We start from the raw sequence: 23,034 nt of genomic DNA on the forward strand, positions 1-23,034 counted from the left end.
ACTCCATTTGTTCCTACCTGCCTGCACCTGCTATGCACCTCCTTCTTTCTCTTAACCAGGGCCTCCATATCGCTTGAAAATGAAGGTTCCCTACACTTGTTATCTTGACCTTTTATTCTGACAGGCACATACAAGCTTTGTACTCTCAAAATATCATTTTTGCAGGTGTCCCACTTACCAAGCATGCCTTTGACGGAAAACAGCCTGTCCCAATCCACACTTGCCAGATCCTTTCTGATACCATCAATATTAGCCTTTCACCAATTTAAAATCTCAACCCTTGTTCCAGACCTATCTTTATGCATATTTATTTTCAAACTAATGGCATTGTGGTCACTAGATGCAAATTTTTCCCTACACAAACCTGTGTGACCTGTCCTGTCTCATTCCCTAATGCCTCTAATTTCTGAGGAGACTGAAGAGAATTGGATTATACACATCTACACTCATGTCCTTCCACAGATGTATAACAGAGAGCATCATAACATGCTGCATCACTACACGGTATGGAACCTGTACAGCGGCGGACATGAAGGCTCTACTGTTGCAGTCAAGACTGCCCAACACATCACCAGCACCTGCCAATCTGCCAACAAGGATATATTTACAGAAAGGTGCCGGGAAATGGGCAGCAACATCATCAAGGGTCCCACCCACCCTGCTCACGGACTGTTTGTCCTGCTCCCACCAGGGAGGAGGCCACGTAACATCCACGCCAGGACCACCAGATTCAAAAACAGTTATTTTACCCAAGCAGTAGAGCTGATCAACATCTCCACTCATTAACCCACCCCTCCACGCTTCCAACCACCATCACTTTATCAATTCCTGTCAGTCACCTTATATACGGACACTTCTGTGTGTCCAGCGTCACCTTTTGGACATACAATCAGTCAATGTAAGTTTATAAACTATCTTACACATTTATATTTATTGTGTTTTTTTTAATTAATATTGTGTTATTTATCTTACAGTCTTTTTTTTCTGCTGCATCAGATTCGGAGTAACGATTATTTTATTCCACTTATACTTGTGTTCTGGAAATGACACTAAACGATCTTGAACCCATCCCATGGGCCTGGGAAAAAAAATTTGCTGTTCCAGCAACACCAAAGTACAATGCATGTGGATTAACAGTTTTCTGTAGTCAGTAGTGATTAAAGACTGAGAGGTGATTCTGGGGTATAGAGCTGGAAACAAGGAATTCCTTTTGCAGCATTTCTCGGAGGACTGTGACTGCTCTGATATGTAAGGGGTAGGATGATGTGGAAAATGATTGACAGAGTGGACAAGGCCACGATACTGAGGGTTGGAACATATTCAAAGGACCTTCCATTCCTTATATTCTTATTGCAGCAAGTCACCCAAAAAAAAGCCAAGTCAAACAACACATCAGATGTGGCATTTGCCAAAAAAAAATAGCTTTAATGTAAAATAATAGAAAATGCTGAAATACCTGACAGGTCAGTCAGCACCTGTGGGGAGAGGTTTTCATCAGAGCTTGAACTGGTATTGGTGCTTCCACTGGAATGGGAGGCAGAGCAATGCATAGTCATGAAAACCTGTCCACTCCTTTCCTTGTCCCACTCTTCCAATGCAATGTTTTGGGTAACCCATTGACACAGAGAAAGTAGAAATAAATTAATGAAAGTAAGTTACACTGAGAAACTAACTTATCTATTTTAATTTTAATAAATTGTCACACACACACACACACACACACACACACACACACACACACACACACACACACACACACACACACACACACACACACACACACACACACACACACACACACACACACACACACACACCCCCCCCCCCCCCCCCCCCCCCCCCCACCTATAGTGCATCTAGTAATTCTGTGCTGCATATCAACCCTCAGTGATAGGATTCACCAAATTTTTATTTTATTTATATTAATCTGGTCAAAGTGAAAGTCTAGCTTATGCTCTTCTCTGCTTAGTTTTCAATTTATTTTATCAACTGAAGGCAGGGACGATTGCTGTTCAACTGCAAGGAGTACTCTGGTATTTTCACTTCAGGAGCAATATTGTAGCGTCTTCATTTCATACATTTGCCCAGGTATCTATATCAAGGTTAATTTCTGGGAAGAAGGTTTTGAGGTATGACGAAAAGAGGAGTGTAGGTTGGATTTAATCTCACTGGCATGAGCATTTACAAGGGTAAGAGGTTATGTGTTTTGAAATGCATAAGAGGGATTGGCACTGAATTCTGAATGATTACCCTCATGAGAGAATCTACAAACAGGAGATATTGTTTCAGAATGAAGAATTGTCCATTTAAGGCAGAGGAGAAATATCTTCTCCTGTTAGGCTGCGAATGAAAAACCAAAAAGGGAATGATTTGACCATGCGGTGAAAAAGGATGCCACACAGAGATATCCTTTGCTAGGGAAGATTGCAGCTCAGTTGCTCATCATACTTGGTGCCTGAGGGTGTGAGGTGCATTGAGGCATTATTTCATAATCAGTATGTAATCAGTTTTTCCTAGTGAACGCTAGGTCTTTTAAGTACATGGAGTATTTCAGACTGAAACTGAAAAATTCTTTAATTCCCCACTTATGCAATGAATAGGCACACCTCTGTATTTTGTAAGAACATGCTTCAGGATTGTTCATCACCTGCTTTGCAAGCCAAAACACAGAAACTCAACACTTAGACATTCAACAAAGCTTTTGTTGGAAACCAATGCTCATGACGGAAAGTTTTGCAGAACTTCAGCATCACACCAAAGATAGCAGGTTTGGTTCCCATCAAAGGAATATTTAAACAAGCCATTCCCAAACTGAATTGTTCTTCACAATCAAATAATAATGACAAAGAACACCAAAAAGACAGTTCTCTTCAACATCTGCTCAAGAACAAAAAGCAAAATACTGAAGATGTTAGAACTGAAATAAATGAAATCAAACAGAAATGCTGGACATTCTCAGTGGGTCTGTGGGGAGTTGAATCACATCTTTCTGTTTACCCAGATACTGCCTGAACTGCTGAGGGCATCAAACATCTTTTGCTCTTTTATTATAAAATTTATATTTCTACCAACATTTCATTTCTTAAAGAAACTTTCTTCACAGCTATTTTGTGTAATATTAATCAACATTGTTAAATAAAGGAAAACTCACTCTGTTGTCAACTTTTTTTTTAAATTACTCAATTCCTCCCTTGTTATTTGTAGATACCTTTTACTCATCCCTGGGATTATATAATACCTTTCAGAGTGCATGAAAATACAATTATCTCTGCTCTAAATGGACATCCCTCTATTCTGAGGCTGTGCCTTGTGGTCCTACACACACCTCACTATAGGAAACATCCTCTCCACATCCACTCTATTTAGACCTTTCAATGAGATCCCTATCATTGTCCTAAACTCTAGCGAGTACAGGCCCAGAGCTCCTCTTCCCGGAATCATTTTGTGAATTTCCTTTAAACCTCCTCCAATGTCAACACATCCTTTCTTAGATAAGGGGTCTAAAACTGCTCACCATACTCTCAAGTGAGGCCTCACCAGTGCCTTATAAAACCTCAACATTACGTTTTGTTTTCATATTCTAGTCATCATGAAGTGAATGCTAACATTGCATTTGCCTTGCTCACCACAGATTCAGCCTGCAAGTTAACCTGTAGGGAATCCTGCGTGAGGGCTCCCAAGCCCCCTTGCATCTTGGATTTTTGAATTTTTTCTCCATTTAGAAGATATTCTAGGCTTTTATTCCTTCTACTAAAGTGCATGACCATACACTTCCTGACGCTGTATTATTCCATCTGCCACTTCTCTGCCCGTTCTCCTACTGTGTCTAAGTCCTGCAGCCTCCCTGCTTTCTCAACACTACCTGCCCCTCCACCTATATTCATAACGTCCGCAAACTTGGCCACAAAGCCATCAATTCCATCATCCAAATCATTGATGTATGTAAAAAGAAGCAATCCCAACACTGACCTCTGCGGAGTTACTAGCAGCCAATCAGAAAAGTCTCCTTTTATTCTCACTCTTTGTCTCCTGCCAATCAGCTACTGCTCTATCCATGCCAGTATCTATCCTGTACTATCATAGGCTCTTATCTTGTTAAGCAGCCTCATTTGAGGCACCTTGTCAAAGGCCTTCTGAAAATCCAAGTACACAACTTCCTCTGACGTTGTCTATCCTGCTTATTATTTCCTCAAAGAATTCCAGCAGATTTGTCAGGCAAGATTTTCCCTTAAGGAAACCATGCTAGCTTTGGCCTATTTTGTGATGTTCCTCCAAGTACCCCAAAACCTTAATAATTGACTCCAATGTCTTGCCAACCACTGAGGTCAGGCTAACTGGCCTATAATTTCCTTTATTCTGCTTCTCTCCCTTCTTGAAGAGTGGAGTGACATTTGGTAATATTTCAGTCCTACAGAACGATGCCAGAATCTAATTATTCTTGAAAGATCATTACTAATGCCTTCATAATATTTTAAGCTACCTTCTTAGGAACTCCAGAGTGTAGCCTATCAGGTTCAGGTGACTTAACTACCTTCAGACCTTTCAGCTTCCCAAGCACCTTCTCCCTATTAATAGCAATTGATCTCACTTCTGCCTCCTGACACTTTTGAACTTTCGGCATACTGCCAGTGAAAACTGACAGAAAATACTTTTTCAGTTCATCTTCCTCCCCCATTACTACTTCTCCTGTGTTAAGTTCCATATACTCTGGCCTCTTTTATTCTTTATATATGAAAAACCTTTTGGTATCCTCTTTGATATTATTGGTTAGTTTACCTTCATGTTTCATCTTCCCCTCTTTATGGATTTTTTAGTTGTTCTGTTGGTTTTTAAAAGCTTTTCACTAATTTTTACTGTATTATATGCCCTCTCCTTTGCTTTTATGGTAGCTTTGACTTCCCCCGTCAGCCATGGTTGCCTCATTCTCCCTTTAGAACACTTCTTCTTTGGGATGTATCTATCCAGCACCTTACAAATTGCTCCCAGAAGCTCAAGCCATTACTATTCTGTCGTCATCAGCTTTGGCCAGCTCCTCGCTCAAGCGTCTGTAATTTCCTTTACAGTACTCTACTGTAATACTGATATATCTGACTTCAGCTCTTTCCTTTCAAATTGCAGCGTGAATTCTATCATATTATGATCATTGACTTCTAAGGGTTCTTTTACCTTAAGCTCCCTAATCAAATCCAGTTCATTGCACAACACCCAGTCTGGAATAGCTGATCCCCTAGTGGGCTCAACCAGCAGCTGCTCCAAAAAGTCGTCTTTTAGGCATTCTATAAATTCTTTTGCTTGGCATCCAAAATCAGCTCCAAGGTGATTTTCCCAATATACCTGCATGTTGAAATCCTCCATGACTATTGTAGCTTTGTACTTTTGACGTGCACTTTCTGTCTCCCTGTGTAAATTGTAGCTCACACTCTACCTACTATTGCGAGTACTGTATATAACTCTCATCAAGGTCTTTTTACCCTTATAGTTCCTTAACTCTACCTACAGCAATTCTATATCTTCCAATCCTATGTCACCTCCTTCTAATGATTTGATTTCATTTTTCACCAACAGAGCCTGTCCTTTCAATACAATGTGTATCCTTGAATGTTAAGCTCCCAACTGTAACTTTCTTTCAGTGACTCAAAGTATACCTGCCAATCTCTAATTGCACTCCAAGATCATCTACGTTATTCCGTATACTGCGTGCGTTCAAATATATCACCTACAGTCTTGTATTCATCACCCTTTTCAAGTTTTTCCCCGTTACACTGCAACTCATCCCACTGACTGCAATTTTGCCCTCTCATCTGCCTGTTTTTCCTGACAATTTCACTACCTGAATACCAACTGTCCCATCCTCAGTCCTATCATTCAGTTTCCCATTCACCTGCCAGATTAGTTTAAACTCTCCCCAACAGTTCTAGGAAACCGGCCCGCAAACATATCGGTCTGGCTTGGGTCAGGTGTAACCCGTCACTTTTGTACAGGTCAAACCTTCCCCAGAGGAGATCCCAATGATCCAGAAATCTGAAACCCTGCCCTCTGCACCAGTTCCTCAGCTATGCATTCATCTGCCAAATCATCCTATTTTTACCCTCACTGGCACGTGGCATAGGCAACAATCCAGAGATTACTACTCTGGAGGTCCTGCTTTCAGCTTTCTACCTAGTTCCCTAAATTCTCACTTCAGGACCTCCTCCTTTTTCCTACCTATGTCATTGTTGCCAGTTTGTACCAAGACTTCTGGCTGTACACCCTCCCCTTTAGAATGCTGTGCACCAGATCTGAGATATCCCTGACCATGGCATCTGGGAGGCCACATACCATCCAGGTGTCTCTATGGTGTCCACAGACTCTCATGTCTACTCCTCTAACCATAAGGAGAAACAGCCACAGGGGTACTCTGCAATGGCTGCCCATTTTCTTTCCCTCTCCTGACAGACACCCAGGCACCTGCCTCTTGCAACTTAGGAGCGACGACCTCAATGCAGCTGTTATCCATCGTCTCCTCTTTTTCCTGAATGAGCCAACCGTCATCAGGTGGCAGCTCCGGTTCTTTAACACGTTCTCTGAGGAGCTGCAGCTCAGTCGCCTGGTGCAGAAGAGGTTATCCAGGATCCCTACATCGCACACAGAGAACACAACACAGCCCCTGAGTGATTCTCACTGCTCTGACTATGTACTAACAGAGGAAAACTGAAGAAGAAACCTCGCCCAAGCCTGTTCTCACTGAAGACTGATTACCCAAAGTTTCCCCACTCTAACGCTGGTCCACTCACACAGTGGCTGCTCCGCTTGTCCCTACCTTATTTTTATTTGCCCTTGCTAATGAATTGCTGTTTGATTGGGCCACTGGAAAACACTGGAAGCCCAGAAACACTCCTTTTTAAATCTCACCCACAGAACTGTGAGTTGCCTCCTCTCTCGCTCCCAATTAGATTGGGCTGCCGGGAAAATGCCAAACACTTATTTTTAAATTTCTCACGTGGACCTGTGAGTTGCCCTCTCTCTCAGTCCCAATTCAATTGGGCCACTGGGGGAAAAAATGTCTTGTTTGGATAGTTTGCTGGAGGTTTAAGTGAATTTTCCTTGCCTCTGATTCCTGAGATGAAATTCTTTGCACCAGAAATGGATTCCTTTGAAAACACGTCTTTAGGATTGCCAAATTCATAATGGGGAACTTCATTGAAGCTTGAGACATCAAACATAAGCAGAGGCTCTGTTGGCACACATACAGTGCTGAGGAAATGCAGATTGCCATCTCCAGCACACACTGAAGAGCTTGAAGAAAACAATTATAGGAGGGAAGGTTTAGGTTGATTTTAGAGTAGGCTAAAAGTTTGTGGGCCAAAGGGCCTGTACTGTGTGGTAATGTTCTATAATAACGAGGGCTGAGAGTGGAGAGGGGAGATAGTAAAGGGGACAGGGAGTAATGAGATGGGACTGATGGACTCTAGAGGGTGAAGGATGATGGGCAGATTCAGCCAGTGGGAGGGGGGGTGGAGAGAAGAAGAGGGATGGAGTTGGGAGACAAAGGTGGATGGCGGATAGAAGCGGAGTGAAAAGAAGAGTCAGATGGAGCCTGGTGTGGAGAGGAGGGGAGAGCAAAATGAAGACAGCAGCTGGGAGGCTGATAAATGGGAACACAAAGGATACCAGTAAGAAAACAACCCTTGTCCCTTTATTAAAAAAATTGAAAACTGACAACTCGTAGGCTGTCAAAGACTGCCAGGCATCTTTGGACATAGGGCTTCGAAAATACTTAGTACAGAGCCTACTCACTGCCAGCCTTGTTGGGGCCTCTTCAGTGCAGGTAGATGTTGGAAGGTGGGTGTAGTGGAAAATCGGTTCATTTGGCCCTCCACATCTGGAATCATTTGGGTGCAGTGGTTCCTTATGCAGCGTGTCCAAGTGGTGGCATGGGTCCAGCTCAGTGCAGCCCAACTTATTTTCCTGTTAAATGTGTAATAAAGTGTAGACCGCAGTGAACAAGACCAACCAAATGGCTTTCCCTGTGTATGTTTACCATCTGCTTGGCGGGACACAGGGAGATCATTCCCTTCTGGAAAATAATTTAGTCATCGACTGTCTCTTGACCAGTCCCATCCAACAGGGAAAGATTCCAGACACTTGGTGAGTAGAGTTGTTTTATGTCAGGAACACCACATCCTGCATGCTGATGGTTGCTTTCCTGGCAGCTGTCACCATGGCTTTACTCCACCACACCTTGGTCTGGGAACATGACGGAGAGTCCCAGCAGATCACGGCTATCCTCTAAAGCAACGGCAGATGACACATGCACCTTCTCCTGGTCCAGCTCATGAGCTCCATTTAGTGACCAAAAGCCACACACGGCAGATCTATTTCTGGAATTCAGAGCACATTTCTACTGACTGAGTCAGGATCTGTATGACTTGTAATAGAACCCTGCTAAAGTCTGAAAGACTGCAACGCTCTGTGATCCCTATGGAATTATTTTCAGATTATGTACACCCAGTGTGCAAAGAAATCCTTTGCTCACGTGAAGTGCACAGTGTAGATAGGATGCACTGTCTAGTTGATGAAGGCAAAGCAGTGAATGTTGTCCATACAGACTTTAAGAAGGCCTTTGACAAGGTTCCACACGGGAGGTCAGTCAAGAAGGTTCAGTTGCATGGCATTCAAGATGAGGTAGTAAATTGGATTAGATACTGGCTGGGATCAGTGCTGTGTACATTGCTGATGGTCATCTCTATCAATGATCTGGATGAAATAGGATCACCAAATTTGCAAATGACATCAAGATTGGGCTTGTAGTGGAGAGCAAGGAAGACTATCAAAGCTTGCGTTGGGAGCTGGACCAGCCAGTAAAATAGAATGAAAAATCCCAGATGAAATTTAATGCAGACAAGTGTGAAATAATAAATTTTTGGAGGACAACCAGGGTAGGACTTACACAGTTAGTGGTCGAGTACTGAGGAGTTCAATAGATCAGAGGCATCTGGGTATACAGATCCGTAATTCCTTGAAAGTGGCGTCACAGGTAGATAGGGTCATAACGACAGCTTCTGGCACACTGGCCTTTCATAAATCAATGTATACTGAGTACAGGAGATGGGATGTTAAGTTGAAGTTTTAATAAATGTTGGTGAGGCTAATTTGGAGTATTGTGTGCAATTTTGGCCACCTACCTACAGGAAAGAGGTCAATAAGATTAAAAGAGCACAGAGAAAATTTACAAGGATTTTCCAGGGCTTGAGGACTTGAGTTGTAGGGACAGGTTGGATAGATTAAGAGTTTATTCCTGAGAATGTAGGGAAATGAGGGAAGATTTGATACAGGTACAAAATTATGAGGGGTATAGATAGGGGAAATGCAAGTAGGCTTTTTTCACTGAAGTTGGATGATAGTGGAACTAAAGGTCATTGATTAAGGGTGAAAAGTAAAATGTTTGAAGAGGAACTTCTTCAGTCAGAGGGTGTTGAGCATATGGAACAAGATGCCAGCGGAAGTGGTGGATGCAGGTTCGATTTCAACATTAAAGAGAAGTTTGGATAGGTACATAGATAGGAAGGTATGGAGGGTTATAGTTCAGGCGCAAGTCGATGGGACTCAACAGATTAATAGTTTGACACAGACTTGATGGGTCAAAGGGCCGGTTTCTATGATTTAATGTTCTATGACTCCACTACATGGGGTTAATAAATAAACCATGGAATGGTGCAAAGTATAGTAGTATAAACTGAAGTAATGCAAGAAGAAATGACATAGCAGAACAGAGAATGTGACAGCACCTCTGAGAAGGGGACCTGAAAATGGTGATTGCTTCAAAACTCTGACAGCAGTAGGAAAAAAGTTGTTAGTCTTTCAAGGGATTTGGATATTGAAGACAAGACCTACGTTTGTTGGATACAACTTGTGTTCTGAAGTAAAAACCTATCAATTGGTTGCTCCAGAGTCACGTACAGGGGAGGCCAGTTAGAGGCCAGTTCTGCACTCTTGTAACCATGGTCACAAAATGCAGAAACGTGCCTTTCCGTTCTGACTAACAAGTAGCCACTTATCATACACTAGCCCTGTTTTATTCTCTCCACATTCCCACCATTTCACCTCAGCTTCTCCCACACTGCCTCACAGTTCAGACAATATACTGTGGCCAATTAACCTATCAAGCATGCCTGGGATGTGAAAGGAATCAGGAACACTGGGTGAGAAACCCACTTGACCACAGGGAGAACATGCAAACTCCAAGCAGGTGGTGCTGTGGCCTGGACGGCAGGGTAGCCTAGAAGTTAGTGTAATGCTGTTACAGCTCTAGCGAACCCGGTTCGAATCCACCGCTGTCTGTACATTCTCCCTGTACCTGTCACATTCCAAAGGCGTACAGGTTAGTAGGTTAATTGGTCATATTGGATTTGTTGGGATGGAAAGGCCTATTGCCATGCTCAGACTCTAAATAAAAATTAAACATGGTCAAACCCCGCCGCTGGAACTCGACATCACTCGGTTAGTCGGCACCACTCTGGCATCCTATTTCCATCTCCTTGCTTACGGAAACCAAAGAGAGAGGCAGTTGTAGGAAGCAGGGGTTCAAGCAACGGCCACAAGTTGTAAGAAGAAGTGAGAGAGAGGGATCCTTTGCAGGCAACAAGGAGGTTTCAGCCCTAAGTGAGAGCAGTCTAATTTCCAGTGCCCTCCATTTATCGTTAATCTCGACAATGCTGTCAGTAAGTGGCATCCCATGTTCAAAGCTGGTGTAAGTCAAAATTTCCCCTGAGACTTCATAGAACATACAGTAGAACATAGAACAGTTCAGGAAAAGGCCTTTCAGCCCACATTGTTGTGCCAAACTAATTATGCCAATGATGCCTAATTACATTAACTCCTTCTGCTTGCAGACGGCCCATATCTCTGCTTTTCATGTGCCTATCTCTATCACCTCTACCACATCTGCCTCCACTACCACCCCTGGCAGTACATTGCAGAGACCCACAGCTTTCTGTGTAAGACGTTTATCCCTCACATCTTATTTGGAGTCCATGATTAAGGATGAGGTCTCAGGGTACTTGAAGGCACATGATAAAATAGGTGGCCAGAAAATCTTCTTGACAACGCTGTTGGAATTCTTTGAGGAAACAACAAGCAGAATAGACAGAGTCAGTGGATGTTGTTTACTTGGATTTTCAGAAGGGGTTTGACAAGATGCCACACATAAGGCTGCTTAACAAGTTAAGACGGTATTACAGACAGACACACATACTTTATTGATCCCGAGGGAAATTGGAATGATACTAGCGTAGATGGAGCATTGACTGATTGGCAGGTGGCAAAGAGCGGGAATAAAAGAAGCCTTTTGCTGGTTAACTAGTGGTGTTCTGCAGGGGTCAGTGTTGGGACCACTTCTTTTCATGTTATATCCCAATGATCTGGATGACAAAATTGATGGCTTCGTGGCCAAGTTTACAGGTGATACGAAGATAGGTGGAGGGGTAGGTAGTGCTAAGGAAACAGGTAGTTTGCAGAAGGACATAGACTGGTGAGAGGAATAGGTAAAGAAGTGGCAGGTGGAATATAGTGTAGGGAAGTGTATGATCATGTACTTTGGTAGAAGGAATAAAGGCATAGACTACTTTCTAAACAGAGAGAGAATTCAAAAATCAGAGGTGCAAGGGGATTTGGGAGCCCTCATGTAAGATTCCCTAAAGGTTAACCTGCAGGTTGAGTCAGTGGTAAGGAAGCATTCAGTTATGAATGTTAGCATTTAGTTTAAGAGGACAAGAAGATAAAAGTAAGGAAGGTATGCTGAAGCTTTATAAGGAATTGGTCAGAGCACACTTGGAGTATTGTGAGCAGTTTTGGACCCCTTACCGCTTGAGAGCAGGTTCATGAGAATGATTCCAGGAATGAGAGGGTTTAACGTATGAACAGCGTCTGTACTCACTGGTGTTCAGAAGAATGAGGGAAGATCTCATTGACACCTAGCGAGAATATTGAAAGGCTTAGATAGAGTGTATATGGAAACATAGAAACATAGAAAATAGGTGCAGGAGTAGGCCATTCGGCCCTTTGAGCCTGCACTGCCATTGTATGATCATGGCTGATCATCCAACTCAGAACCCTGTACCTGCTTTCTCTCCATACCCCCTGATCCCTTTAGCCACAAGGGCCATATCTAACTTACTCTTAAATATAGCCAATGAACCGGCCTCAACTGTTTCCTGTGGCAGAGAATTCCACAGATTCACCACTCTCTGTGTGAAGGAGTTTTTCCTCATCTCGGTCCTAAAAGGCTTCCCCTTTATCAAACTGTGACCCCTCGTTCTGGACTTCCCCAATATCAGAAACAATCTTCCTGCATCTAGCCTGTCCAATCCCTTTAGAATTTTATATGTTTCAATAAGATCCCCCCTCAATCTTCCAAATTCCAGTGAGTATAAGCCTAGTCAATCCAGTCTTTCTTCATATGAAAGTCCTGCCATCCCAGGAATCAATCTGGTGAACCTTCTTTGGACTCCCTCTATGGCAAGAATGTCTTTCCTCAGATTAGGGGACGAAAACTGCACACAATACTCCAGGTGCGGTCTCACCAATATGGAGAGGGTGTATCCCATAGTGCGAACTTGAGAGACCAGTGGGCAGAGCCTCCTTTTGGAACAGAGATGAGGAGGAACTTCTTTAGCCTGAGGGATGTCATGAGTCTGTGGAATTCAATGCCAAGGAGAGCTGTAGAGGCAAAGTCACTGGATATATATGAAGCAGAGATTGATAGGTTCTTGATTACTCGGGGCATCAAGGGTTATGGGGAGAGGGCAGGAGAAGGGGGTTGAGAGGCATAATAAATCAGAAATAATGCAATGCCGGAGCATTCGCGACACGTCAAATGGCCTAATCTTGCTCCTTTGTCTTATGGTCTTTGAACTCCCACTCACTTTAAATGCATGCCCTTCAGTATTAGACATTTTGATCCTGGGAAAAAGATGCCAATTGTTTATCCTTGCCTCACATAATTTTATAATTAGCGGCACTTCTTTCCCCAGTCTTGACAGTAGAGTGGACCAGCACTACACACTCTGTTAGAACCCCAACAAATACAACAAAACCCATTCCCAATGACTCAGATCTTTTCACTTTCACTTTGGCTTGTTGGGTTAAGCCAGACTTTCTGCCTTGGCACAGCAGCCAACCTTGGCACATTGGGTCATCTGAGAAATGACTTAGTACGCTATGAAAAAATATGGCAGATTTGCATGGGCAACACATTTTAAGATGCACCTCTTCTGAACTTGGGTTATTTAAGTAGTGGAATATTTGGCTTGCCGGTCAGGATGCCTCATCATTTCCATTTAAGAAATGTGTTTACTTCGAGGTTAGGCTTGAATATTTTGGTGTTTTTACCCACAGGAATTCTAAACCAGCCTTGTCAACTTCTAACCCATCTACAAACATTCAGAAGGTCCAGCAGGAGAATGCAGGGTAAATGCTGGACCTGGTCAATGTTTGGATTGGTTGTGTTGCACTTCAGGATATTTATGCTCCTTTGGGCCCTAGGGTGGCAGCTTCAATTCACCCGCATGTGCCATCTTGTTGACCGTCTTGCTCACTTGCCTGGCTCTGGTGTCGAGAGCCTGCGTCAATAAATCACGGAAGCCACCTTGTCCTGCATAGGGTGTGAGAGGATATTGGCGCCATTAAATATGTTGAAAAATAAAAACTGACACCAAGTTTGTCAACAAACTCTACGTTGTTTGGAGAGTGAGCAAAGTCTGGGAACTGGCGCAGAGCCATGCCTATGCTGCCTCACATGTACACACATTACAAGTCCAAATTATGATTGTGTGGGAGAGGCTCTGTAAGCACAAAAAAACCAACAGATCCCTGCCCACAAAATGTCCAAGATTACAACATTTGTTCATCTGAAGGCCACCTCCTTTGTCTTTGGGAGCATCATTACATAATTCCATATAATAATAACATTCATCTCCCGCTATATGAAGATGACTACCTTATCAAAGAATTCCTCCAATACGTCTGCTTAGTAAACACATCATGGTTTGCGGTTTTCTCATCTACTGCTCAGCTTCTGTGGGTACTGGATTATGTAGGACATAGAACACTACAGCACAGTACAAGCCACAATATTGTTCATTTTCCTATCATCCATATATCTATCTAAAAGTTTCTTAAACGTCCCTAGGGTATCTGCATCTACCACCATGCCTGGCAGGGCATTCCACACACCCACCATTCTCTGTGTAAGAAACTTGCCTCTATCATTCATACTTTTCACCAATCGTCTTAAAGTTATGCCGCCTGGTATTAGCCATTTCCACCCTGGGAACAAGCCTGTGGCTATCCACTCAATCTATGGCTCTTATCATCCCGTACACTCTGTCTAGTCACCTCTCATTCTCCTTCGCTCCAAAAAACTCTGTGGTTCTGCAGCCCATTCACAATTATATCGACCAACTTGGTTACATACCTGTGCCGAACACTTTATAGAGCTACTGCTGAAAATGCCCTGACATGATCTGATAAAGCAATTCAAATGTGCAGAGACACAAATAGCTGCAGAGAATAGTGGACTTTGCTAAATACATCATGGGCACCTCCCTCCCCACCATCGGCAGTAGCACAAGGGGCACAACCTCAGGAAGGCAACATCCTTCATTAAAGACCCCCTCCATCCAGGCCATGCCATCCTTTTGCAGCTACCATTGAGCAGGAAGTACCGTAGCCTCAAATCCCACACCACCAGGGTTAAGCACAGCTACCTCCTTTCAACTATTCTGATCTTAAGCCAATTGGCACAACACTACTCGCTACACTTTAGCCACACTTTGTACTAAAATGGGCTTTGTTTCTACTTTAAATTGTGTTCTCCCTTGTAAAAATTATATATAACTTATGTTTAATTTATGTTTTTCTCCCAAATTATGCTTCTATGATGCTTATATTTACAGTGAATTAGTAAAGGGAATTGCAGAGGCATGAGAGAGGAGCTGGCCAAAGTTGATTGAAAGGGGATACTAGTAGGGATGATGGCAGAGCAGCAATGGCTGGAATTTCTAGGAGCAATTCAAAAGGCACAGGATAGAGACATCCCAAAGATGAAGAATTATTCTAAAGGCAGGATGACACAACTGTGGCTGACAAGGGAAGTTAAAGCCAACTTAAAAGCAAAAGCTAGGGCAAAAATTAGTGGGAAGTCAGAGGATTGGGAAACTTTTAAAAACCAACAGAAGGCAACTAAAATGCCACAAGGAGGGAAGATATGAAATATGAAGGTAAGCTAGCCAATAATGTCAAATAATATCAAAAAGGATACCAAAAGTTTTTTCAGATATATAAAGTGTAAAAGACAGGCAAGAATAGATATTGGACCACTAGAAAATGATACTGGAGAGATAGTAATGGGAGACAAGGAAATGATGGATGAACTGAATAAGTATTTTGCATCATTCTTCAATGCGGAAGGCACTAGCAGTAAGCTGAAAGTTCAAGAGTGTCAGGGGATGAGAATTGAATGCAGTTGTTATTACTACAGAGAAGGTGCTTGGGAAGCTGAAAGGTATGAAGGTAACACACCTTAAGACACGCCGAAGGGTCTCGGCCCAAAACGTCGACTGTACTTTTTTCCATAGCTGCTGCCTGGCCTGCTGAGTTCCTCCAGCATTTTGTGTGTGTTGCTTGGATTTCCAGCATCTGCAGATTTTCTCTTGTTTGAGGTCTGAAGGTAGTTAAGTTACCTGGACCAAATGGACCTGGGATTCCTAAAGAAGTAGCTGAAGAGATTATGGAGGCATGATTAATGATCTTTCAAGAATCATTAGATTTTGGTACAGTTCTGGAGGACTGGAAAATTGCAAATGTCACTCCACTTTTCAAGAAGGGAGAGAAGCAGAAGAAAGAAAATTATACGGCAGTAAGTGTGACCTCAGTGGTTGGGAATTGCTATTACTACAGAGAAGATGCTTGGTAAGTTGAAAGTTCTGAAGGTAAAGTCAACTGGACTAGATGGACTACACCCTAGGGTCTGAAAGATGTACCTGAAGAGATGTTGGAGGCCTTAGTAATAATCTTTAAATAATCTCTAGATTCCAGCATGTTTTTGGAGGACTGGAAAATTGCAAATGTCAATCTTCTCTTTAAGAAGAGAGCGAGACAGAACAAAGGAAATTATAGACCAGTTAGAAACAAGAAAATCTGCAGATGTTGGAAATCCAGGCAACACACGCAAAATGCTAGAGGAACTCAGCAGGCCAGGCAGCATCTATTGAAAAGAATAAACAGTTGATGTTTCAGGCCGAGACCCTTGATCAGGACTGGAGAAAAAAGTTTAACCAGTTAGCTAGACCGCAGCGGGTGGGAAGATGTTGGAGTCGATTGTTAAGGATAAGGTTTCTGGGTACTTAGAGGCACATGATAAAATAGGCCAAAGTCAACATGCTTTCCATAAGAGGAAATCTTGCCTGATAAATCTTTGAGGATATAGCAAGCAGGGTAGAGAGAGGAGAATCATTTGATGTTGTATACTTGGATTTTCAGAAGGTCTTTGACAAGGTGCCACACATGAGGCTTCTTAGTAAGGAAAAACTCCATGGTTCTAGTATGGATAGATCATTGGCTGATTGGCAGGAGGCAAAGAATGGGAATAAACTGAGCCTTTTCTGGTTGGCTGCCAATGATTAGTGGTGTTCTGTAGGCGTCTAATTTATTTTAATGATTTTAATTACTTATAAATGTTTTAAAAGCTTTTTGTTAATCTTAAAAATGCAGAGTCATAAAGTATCAGAGTCATAAATCACAGAAACCTATTCTTTGCCCTATGGAGTCCATGATGACAATCAGGTATGCATTTATAGGTCCTGCCCAGCCTGTGAACGCCCTACTTATGTACAGCTCCTACATGCAAATCAGCAGTGGGATGGATTTGCCAGCGGTTGTGGGGCTACAGGCATCCTCCGCCTGCTGGGAACTTGGTTTGTGGCTGTATTTCCAGCTTGTGAACTGTTTGGCTTAAGGAACCCTGCTGTAACCTGGGAAGGACGTGTGTGCTAATCCCACCCAAATCCCAACATATGTCATAAAGCTTCGCTGAATATCAGATCCAAAAAATAGTATAAGCCTCAAGTGGTGCCACGGATGTTGAGAACATCCTTGATTCATTTCCTCAGTCTTCCTGGCAATCGCTGGCTGCGATGGAGCTTGGAGTAGATTCTCCCTTTAGGAGATGCAAGTAACATTGCCTGCACATCAGAGCTGATTGCATGTAACTAAAGCTTCAGTGCCAAAGATGTTGACTTGGGAGGGGATGTCGATATTGGATTGCTTATCATACCAGTGGATTTGGAGGATTTTTGTAGAGCTGGTGTTTGTGTTGCCTCCCCAGTGCTAAAATGGATTGCCATGGTAGGCCATGAACTTAGTGCTGCATCTGAAACCTTGATCTCTTTTCCTTAAACAAAGTTGACAGTGAATTTGAGATCAATGTCCAAATATAAACAGGTGCAAGCATCTAGATTTGGATTGGGGTGACCTTCACTCTGGAGTAGTGACAATGGAGGCTGAGTATTTTCTCCTTTGTCCTATATATTATCTCCAATCCAAGTTGAAGCTCATTTGAGGCAAGATGTAGTTATGCAGTAAGGGGGACTGAGAAAAGTACTGGGCTGATGACACAGTCTTGCTTAACACCAGTCTGCATAGAGATGAGTTTGCTGTAGACCCAGTGCAAGATCATGGTTTGCATGCTGTTGTGCATCTGATCACAGGTGGAAATGCCATACATAGTTACCAAAATTAGTGTAGAGTAATTGGGAAATGAAGGTCTGGTATTGGCATTGTGATGAAATATGTGACACCATCCATAACTGCTAAGGAGTTGTTCAGAGCTGACTCTGAATTCATTGTACTGGCAATTTTCAGAGAGGATTCTCTGATATGGTGAAACTAACGACAACTGTGTTCTTGCCTCCAGTAAGACAGACAGACAGACATACTTTATTGATCCCGAGGGAAATTGGGTTTCGTTACAGTAGCACCAACCAAGAATAGTGTAGAAATATAGCAATATAAAACCATAAATAATTAAATGATAATAAGTAAATTATTCCAAGTGGAAATAAGTCCAGGACCAGCCTATTGGCTCAGGGTGTCTGACACTCCAAGGGAGGAGTTGTAAAGTTTGATGGCCACAGGCAGGAATGACTTCCTATGACGCTCAGTGTTGCATCTCGGTGGAATGAGTCTCTGGCTGAATGTACTCCTGTGCCTAACCAGTACATTATGGAGTGGATGGGAGACATTGTCCAAGATGGCATGCAACTTGGACAGCATCCTCTTTTCAGTCACCACCGTCAGGGAGTCCAGTTCCACCCCCACAACATCACTGGCCTTGCGAATGAGTTTGTTGATTCTGTTGGTGTCTGCTACTCTCAGCCTGCTGCCCCAGCACACAACAGCAAACATGATAGCACTGGCCACCACAGACTCGCAGAACATCCTCAGCATCGTCCGGCAGATGTTAAAGGGCCTCAGTCTCCTCAGGAAGTAGAGACGGCGCTGACCCTTCTTGTAGACAGCCTCAGTGTTCTTTGACCAGCCCAGTTTATTGTCAATTTGTATCCCCAGGTATTTGTAATCCACCACACTGACCCCTTGGATGGAAACAGGGATCACCGGTGCCTTAGCCCGCTTCAGGTCCACCACCAGCTCCTTTGTCACATGGTGTGAGCAGAATCATCTGCAGCTTAATGTGAAAAAGATTAAGTTTCCCACCGTAGCCCTGTACTGTGCCTCATCTCCCTTGCTGATGCATCCAACTAAGGCAGAGTCATCAGAAAACTTCTGAAGATGGCAAGACTCTGTGCAGTAGTTGAAGTTTGCAACATGTAAGCAAAATGTAAGTGTCCCTTTATACCAGATCATGGGCATGCTTATTGGTTATAAAGGGGATTCATTGCACTGTGGGTTACCATGAAGCTAGTGCATAAGAACAATGAATAGAACAGTGTAGTATAAGCCTTCATCCTAGAATGTTGTGCCTACATTTCAACCTACACCAAGATCAATTTAACCATTCCCTCCCATACAGCCTCCTATATTTTCTTTCATCCATGGCCTATATGAGAGACCCTTAATCGTCTCTGAAGTACTAGCCTGCACTATTACCCCTGGCAGTGCGCTCCATGCACTTAACACTCTCGGTATAAAGAAAAACCTACCTCTGACATCCCCTTAAGCTTTTCTCCAATCACTTTAGAAGTATGGCCTCTTGTATTAGTCACCTTAGAAGAAAGGTGCTGGCTGTCTACTTTATCTATGCTTTTTATCATCTCGTACACCTGTATTAATTCACTTTTCATCCTCCTTTGCTCCAAAGAGAAAAGCACTACCACGACAATCTTTTCTTATAAGATGTGTTCTCTAATCTAGGCAGCATCCTGATAAATCTCCTCTGCACCCTCTCTAACATCGTTCCTATAATGAGGCAACCAGAATGGAACGCAATACTCCAGGTGTGGTCTAACCATATTTTATGTAACATTAATTTATGACTCTTGAATTTAATCCCCCAACTAATGAAAGCCAACACACCATAGTCCTTCTTAACCACCCTATCAACGCGTGGCAACTTTGAATGATCTGTGGACTTGGACACTATGATTCTTCTGTTCCCCCACATGCCAAGAATCCTGTCATTTACATTGTACTCTCCCCTCAAGTTCAACCTCCCAAAGTGAACCGCTTCACACTTACTTGGATTGAACTCCATCTGCCACTTATTAGCCCAACTCTGCATCCTGTTGATGTCCTGTTGGAACTTTTGATAACCTTTCACAACATCCAATGTTCATGTCACCTGTAAACTTACTAACCCACCCTTCCACTTCCTCATGTAAGTCATTTATAGAGATCACAAAGAGCAGATTGTACTAAAAGAACATCTTGTACCGTGAAGTACTTCAGGGAAGGAAGTCTGTTGATCTTATCCAGACTTTTCCTTGAACATAACTGTCCTCAAAAATGACAAGATAAGCCATTTGAGGGTAATCAGAGTTGTCCAATGAATTCTGTCTCCAGATCAATGTATGCCTAATGAAACAGCTAACTTTAAACAGATTGACAGAGGAAATAAAGATGATGCACTGGCCTTGACACTATACTTCACTAATAGGGATGCTTCGTCTGTTTGTTTCAAATACTTAATGTCTGTTATTTTAATTGTAGTGTTCACCTATTATCTTAAGCTTCATACAGCCTGTATTGAAACACCAGATAGTTGCAATTCTTGCAGTATCTCTTAAACGTTCATTATGTTCCCTCAGAATAATTTCAAGGTCAATGATTTTAATGGAGGGACTAAAGCTCCTTTATTTTTGCAAACTACTGCAAAGCGTAGACATTCCTTTGTGTCTGAGTCAAATATTGGCACTGTAAGAAAGTCTCTCTGTGGAGAGTGAAAGTCAGAGCAAAGTGCAGGAGAGATCAGTGGGTCAAATGTTATGTGACCGCGACCAGGAACTGTAGTGGGAATAAAAAAGAATGGCACAAAAACGGCTCTGGGTGAAGAGAAACAAGATTCTCATGAACCTGTTTAGCAGTGATCTTGCTTACAGTTAGGAATTGTGTTTGGTATTTTACTGGATACCATGAACTCAGCTGCATTCAGATGAGTTTTTAAAACTTTCCATCCTTACATATTTGTTTTCACACGATCTTGTATCCTGGATTCCACCAGATTCCCTGAAAACATAAGACAATCCCTCATTTCTGCTATCTCCTTCTGAAGTCTTAGCTTCCCCCATTTGGTTTATCTCTAAGGTTTTCTATTTTAATCTGTCCTGTTGCGCCTGGTCATAATACACTGGGCTAATATTTATGATGTCTATACCTACTGTTGTATACATTACAGGGTCTTCAGAGCTTTAGAAATGTTAGCACATTGCAATGTAGCCCCTTCTCAAAGCACACAGCTCAGCCCGATCCCGTCCATTCACAATTCAATAGCAAGTGTGTTATGTCTTCTCCAGAGTTTGCACAATTAACTCTATTTACATAAACTTTAGTGGACACCATCAATATCAATTCACTGCAGCATCCTCTCCCCAGCCTTTCATTTCCTGCCTTGTAGATTCCTGTAATGCCCAGGTATGGCACTATTTATTATGAGACTTCTGTGTCATTCCAACAGATTCCTCCTCTGCACCAGCTACGTATGCAGTTTGAGAACAGCCCTATTAAGAACATAGATCAGTACAACATAGTACAGGTCCTTTGGACCATGATGCCCTGTTGACTTTTTAACCTACTCCAAGATCAATCTATAGAGCCCTTATAGCCCTCCATTTTTTTCATCCATATGCCTATCGAAGAGTCTATTAAGTGTGTCTTCATCCTCCAACACCTCTAGCACCACATTGCACACAGCTACCACTCTCTGTGTTTAAAAAAAACTACTTCTGATATCCTCCCTATACTTTCTTCCAATCACCTTAAAATTATGCCCCCTCATATTAATCATTTCCACCCTGGAATAAGGTGTTGCCTGTCCAATCTATCATTGCTTTTTATCATCTTATACAAGTCACCATTTATTCTCCTTTACTCCAAATAAAAAAGCTCATGCTCTCTAATCCAGGCAGCATCCTGGTAAATCTTTGCATCCTCTCTGATGCTACCACAACCTTCTTAAAATGAGGCTACCGACATTCCAGATGTGGTCTAACCAGAGTTTTGTAGAGCTTTAACGTTACCTCAGGTCCCATGAACTCAATCCACTGCCTAATGAAGGCCAACACACCGTATGCCTTCTTGACCACTCTATCAATTTCCATGGCAACTTTGAGTGATCAGTGGACTTGGATCCCTCTGTTTGTCCACACTGCTAAGTATCCTGCCATTAGATAGATAGATAGATAGATAGATAGATAGATAGATAGATAGATAGATAGATAGATAGATAGATAGATAGATAGATAGATACTTTATTCATCCCCATGGGGAAATTCAACTTTTTTTCCAATGTCCCATACACTTGTTGTAGCAAAACTAATTACATACAATACTTAACTCAGTAAAAAATATGATAGGCATCTAAATCACTATCTCAAAAAGCATTATTAATAGCTTTTAAAAAGTTCTTAAGTCCTGGCGGTTGAATTGTAAAGCCTAATGGCATTGGGGAGTATTGACCTCTTCATCCTGTCTGAGGAGCATTGCATCGATAGTAACCTGTCGCTGAAACTGCTTCTCTGTCTCTGGATGGTGCTATGTAGAGGATGTTCAGAGTTTTCCATAATTGACCGTAGCCTACTCAGCGCCCTTCGCTCAGCTACCGATGTTAAACTCTTCAGTACTTTGCCCACGACAGAGCCCGCCTTCCTTACCAGCTTATTAAGACGTGAGGCGTCCCTCTTCTTAATGCTTCCTCCCCAACACGCCACCACGAAGAAGAGGGCGCTCTCCACAACTGACCTATAGAACATCTTCAGCATCTCACTACAGACATTGAATGACGCCAACCTTCTAAGGAAGTACAGTCGACTCTGTGCCTTCCTGCACAAGGCATCTGTGTTGGCAGTCCAGTCTAGCTTCTCGTCTAACTGTACTCCCAGATACTTGTAGGTCTTAACCTGCTCCACACATTCTCCATTAATGATCACTGGCTCCATATGAGGCCTAGATCTCCTAAAGTCCACCACCATCTCCTTGGTCTTGGTGATATTGAGACGCAGGTAGTTTGAGTTGCACCATATCACAAAGTCCTCTATCAGTTTCCTATACTCCGCCTCCTGTCCATTCCTGACACACCCCACTATGGCCGTGTCATCAGCGGCCATAACTTTGCATTCCACCTTCAAGTTCAACCTGCCAAAGTGAATCGCTTCACACTTGTCCAAATGAACTCAGTATGCGACTTCTCAGCCCAGCTCTGCATCCTATCGATGTCCCGTGGTAACCAACAACAACCTCTGGACTATCCGCAGCACTACCGACATTTGTTTCAACTAACCCACCCTTCCACTTCCTCATCCAAGTCATTTATGAAAATCACAAAGA

The 23,034-nt window shown here is 42.7% G+C and overlaps 1 protein-coding gene across 1 annotated transcript in view; it reads right to left on the reverse strand.

Annotated features, from left to right (window-relative positions):
- Positions 1-2,870: 2,870 nt before the first annotated feature.
- Positions 2,871-23,034, reverse strand: part of LOC140714181 (carnitinyl-CoA dehydratase) — a 68,036-nt gene continuing 47,872 nt past the window's right edge. Inside the window, 5 exon segments of the mRNA XM_073025523.1 lie at positions 2,871-2,877; positions 6,476-6,614; positions 7,088-7,200; positions 7,202-7,249; positions 7,251-7,275. Coding sequence (XP_072881624.1) covers positions 2,871-2,877; positions 6,476-6,614; positions 7,088-7,200; positions 7,202-7,249; positions 7,251-7,275 — 332 coding nt within the window.

This window comes from Hemitrygon akajei, chromosome 1, assembly GCF_048418815.1.
Source record: "Hemitrygon akajei chromosome 1, sHemAka1.3, whole genome shotgun sequence".
NCBI classification, from domain to species: Eukaryota; Metazoa; Chordata; class Chondrichthyes; order Myliobatiformes; family Dasyatidae; genus Hemitrygon; species Hemitrygon akajei.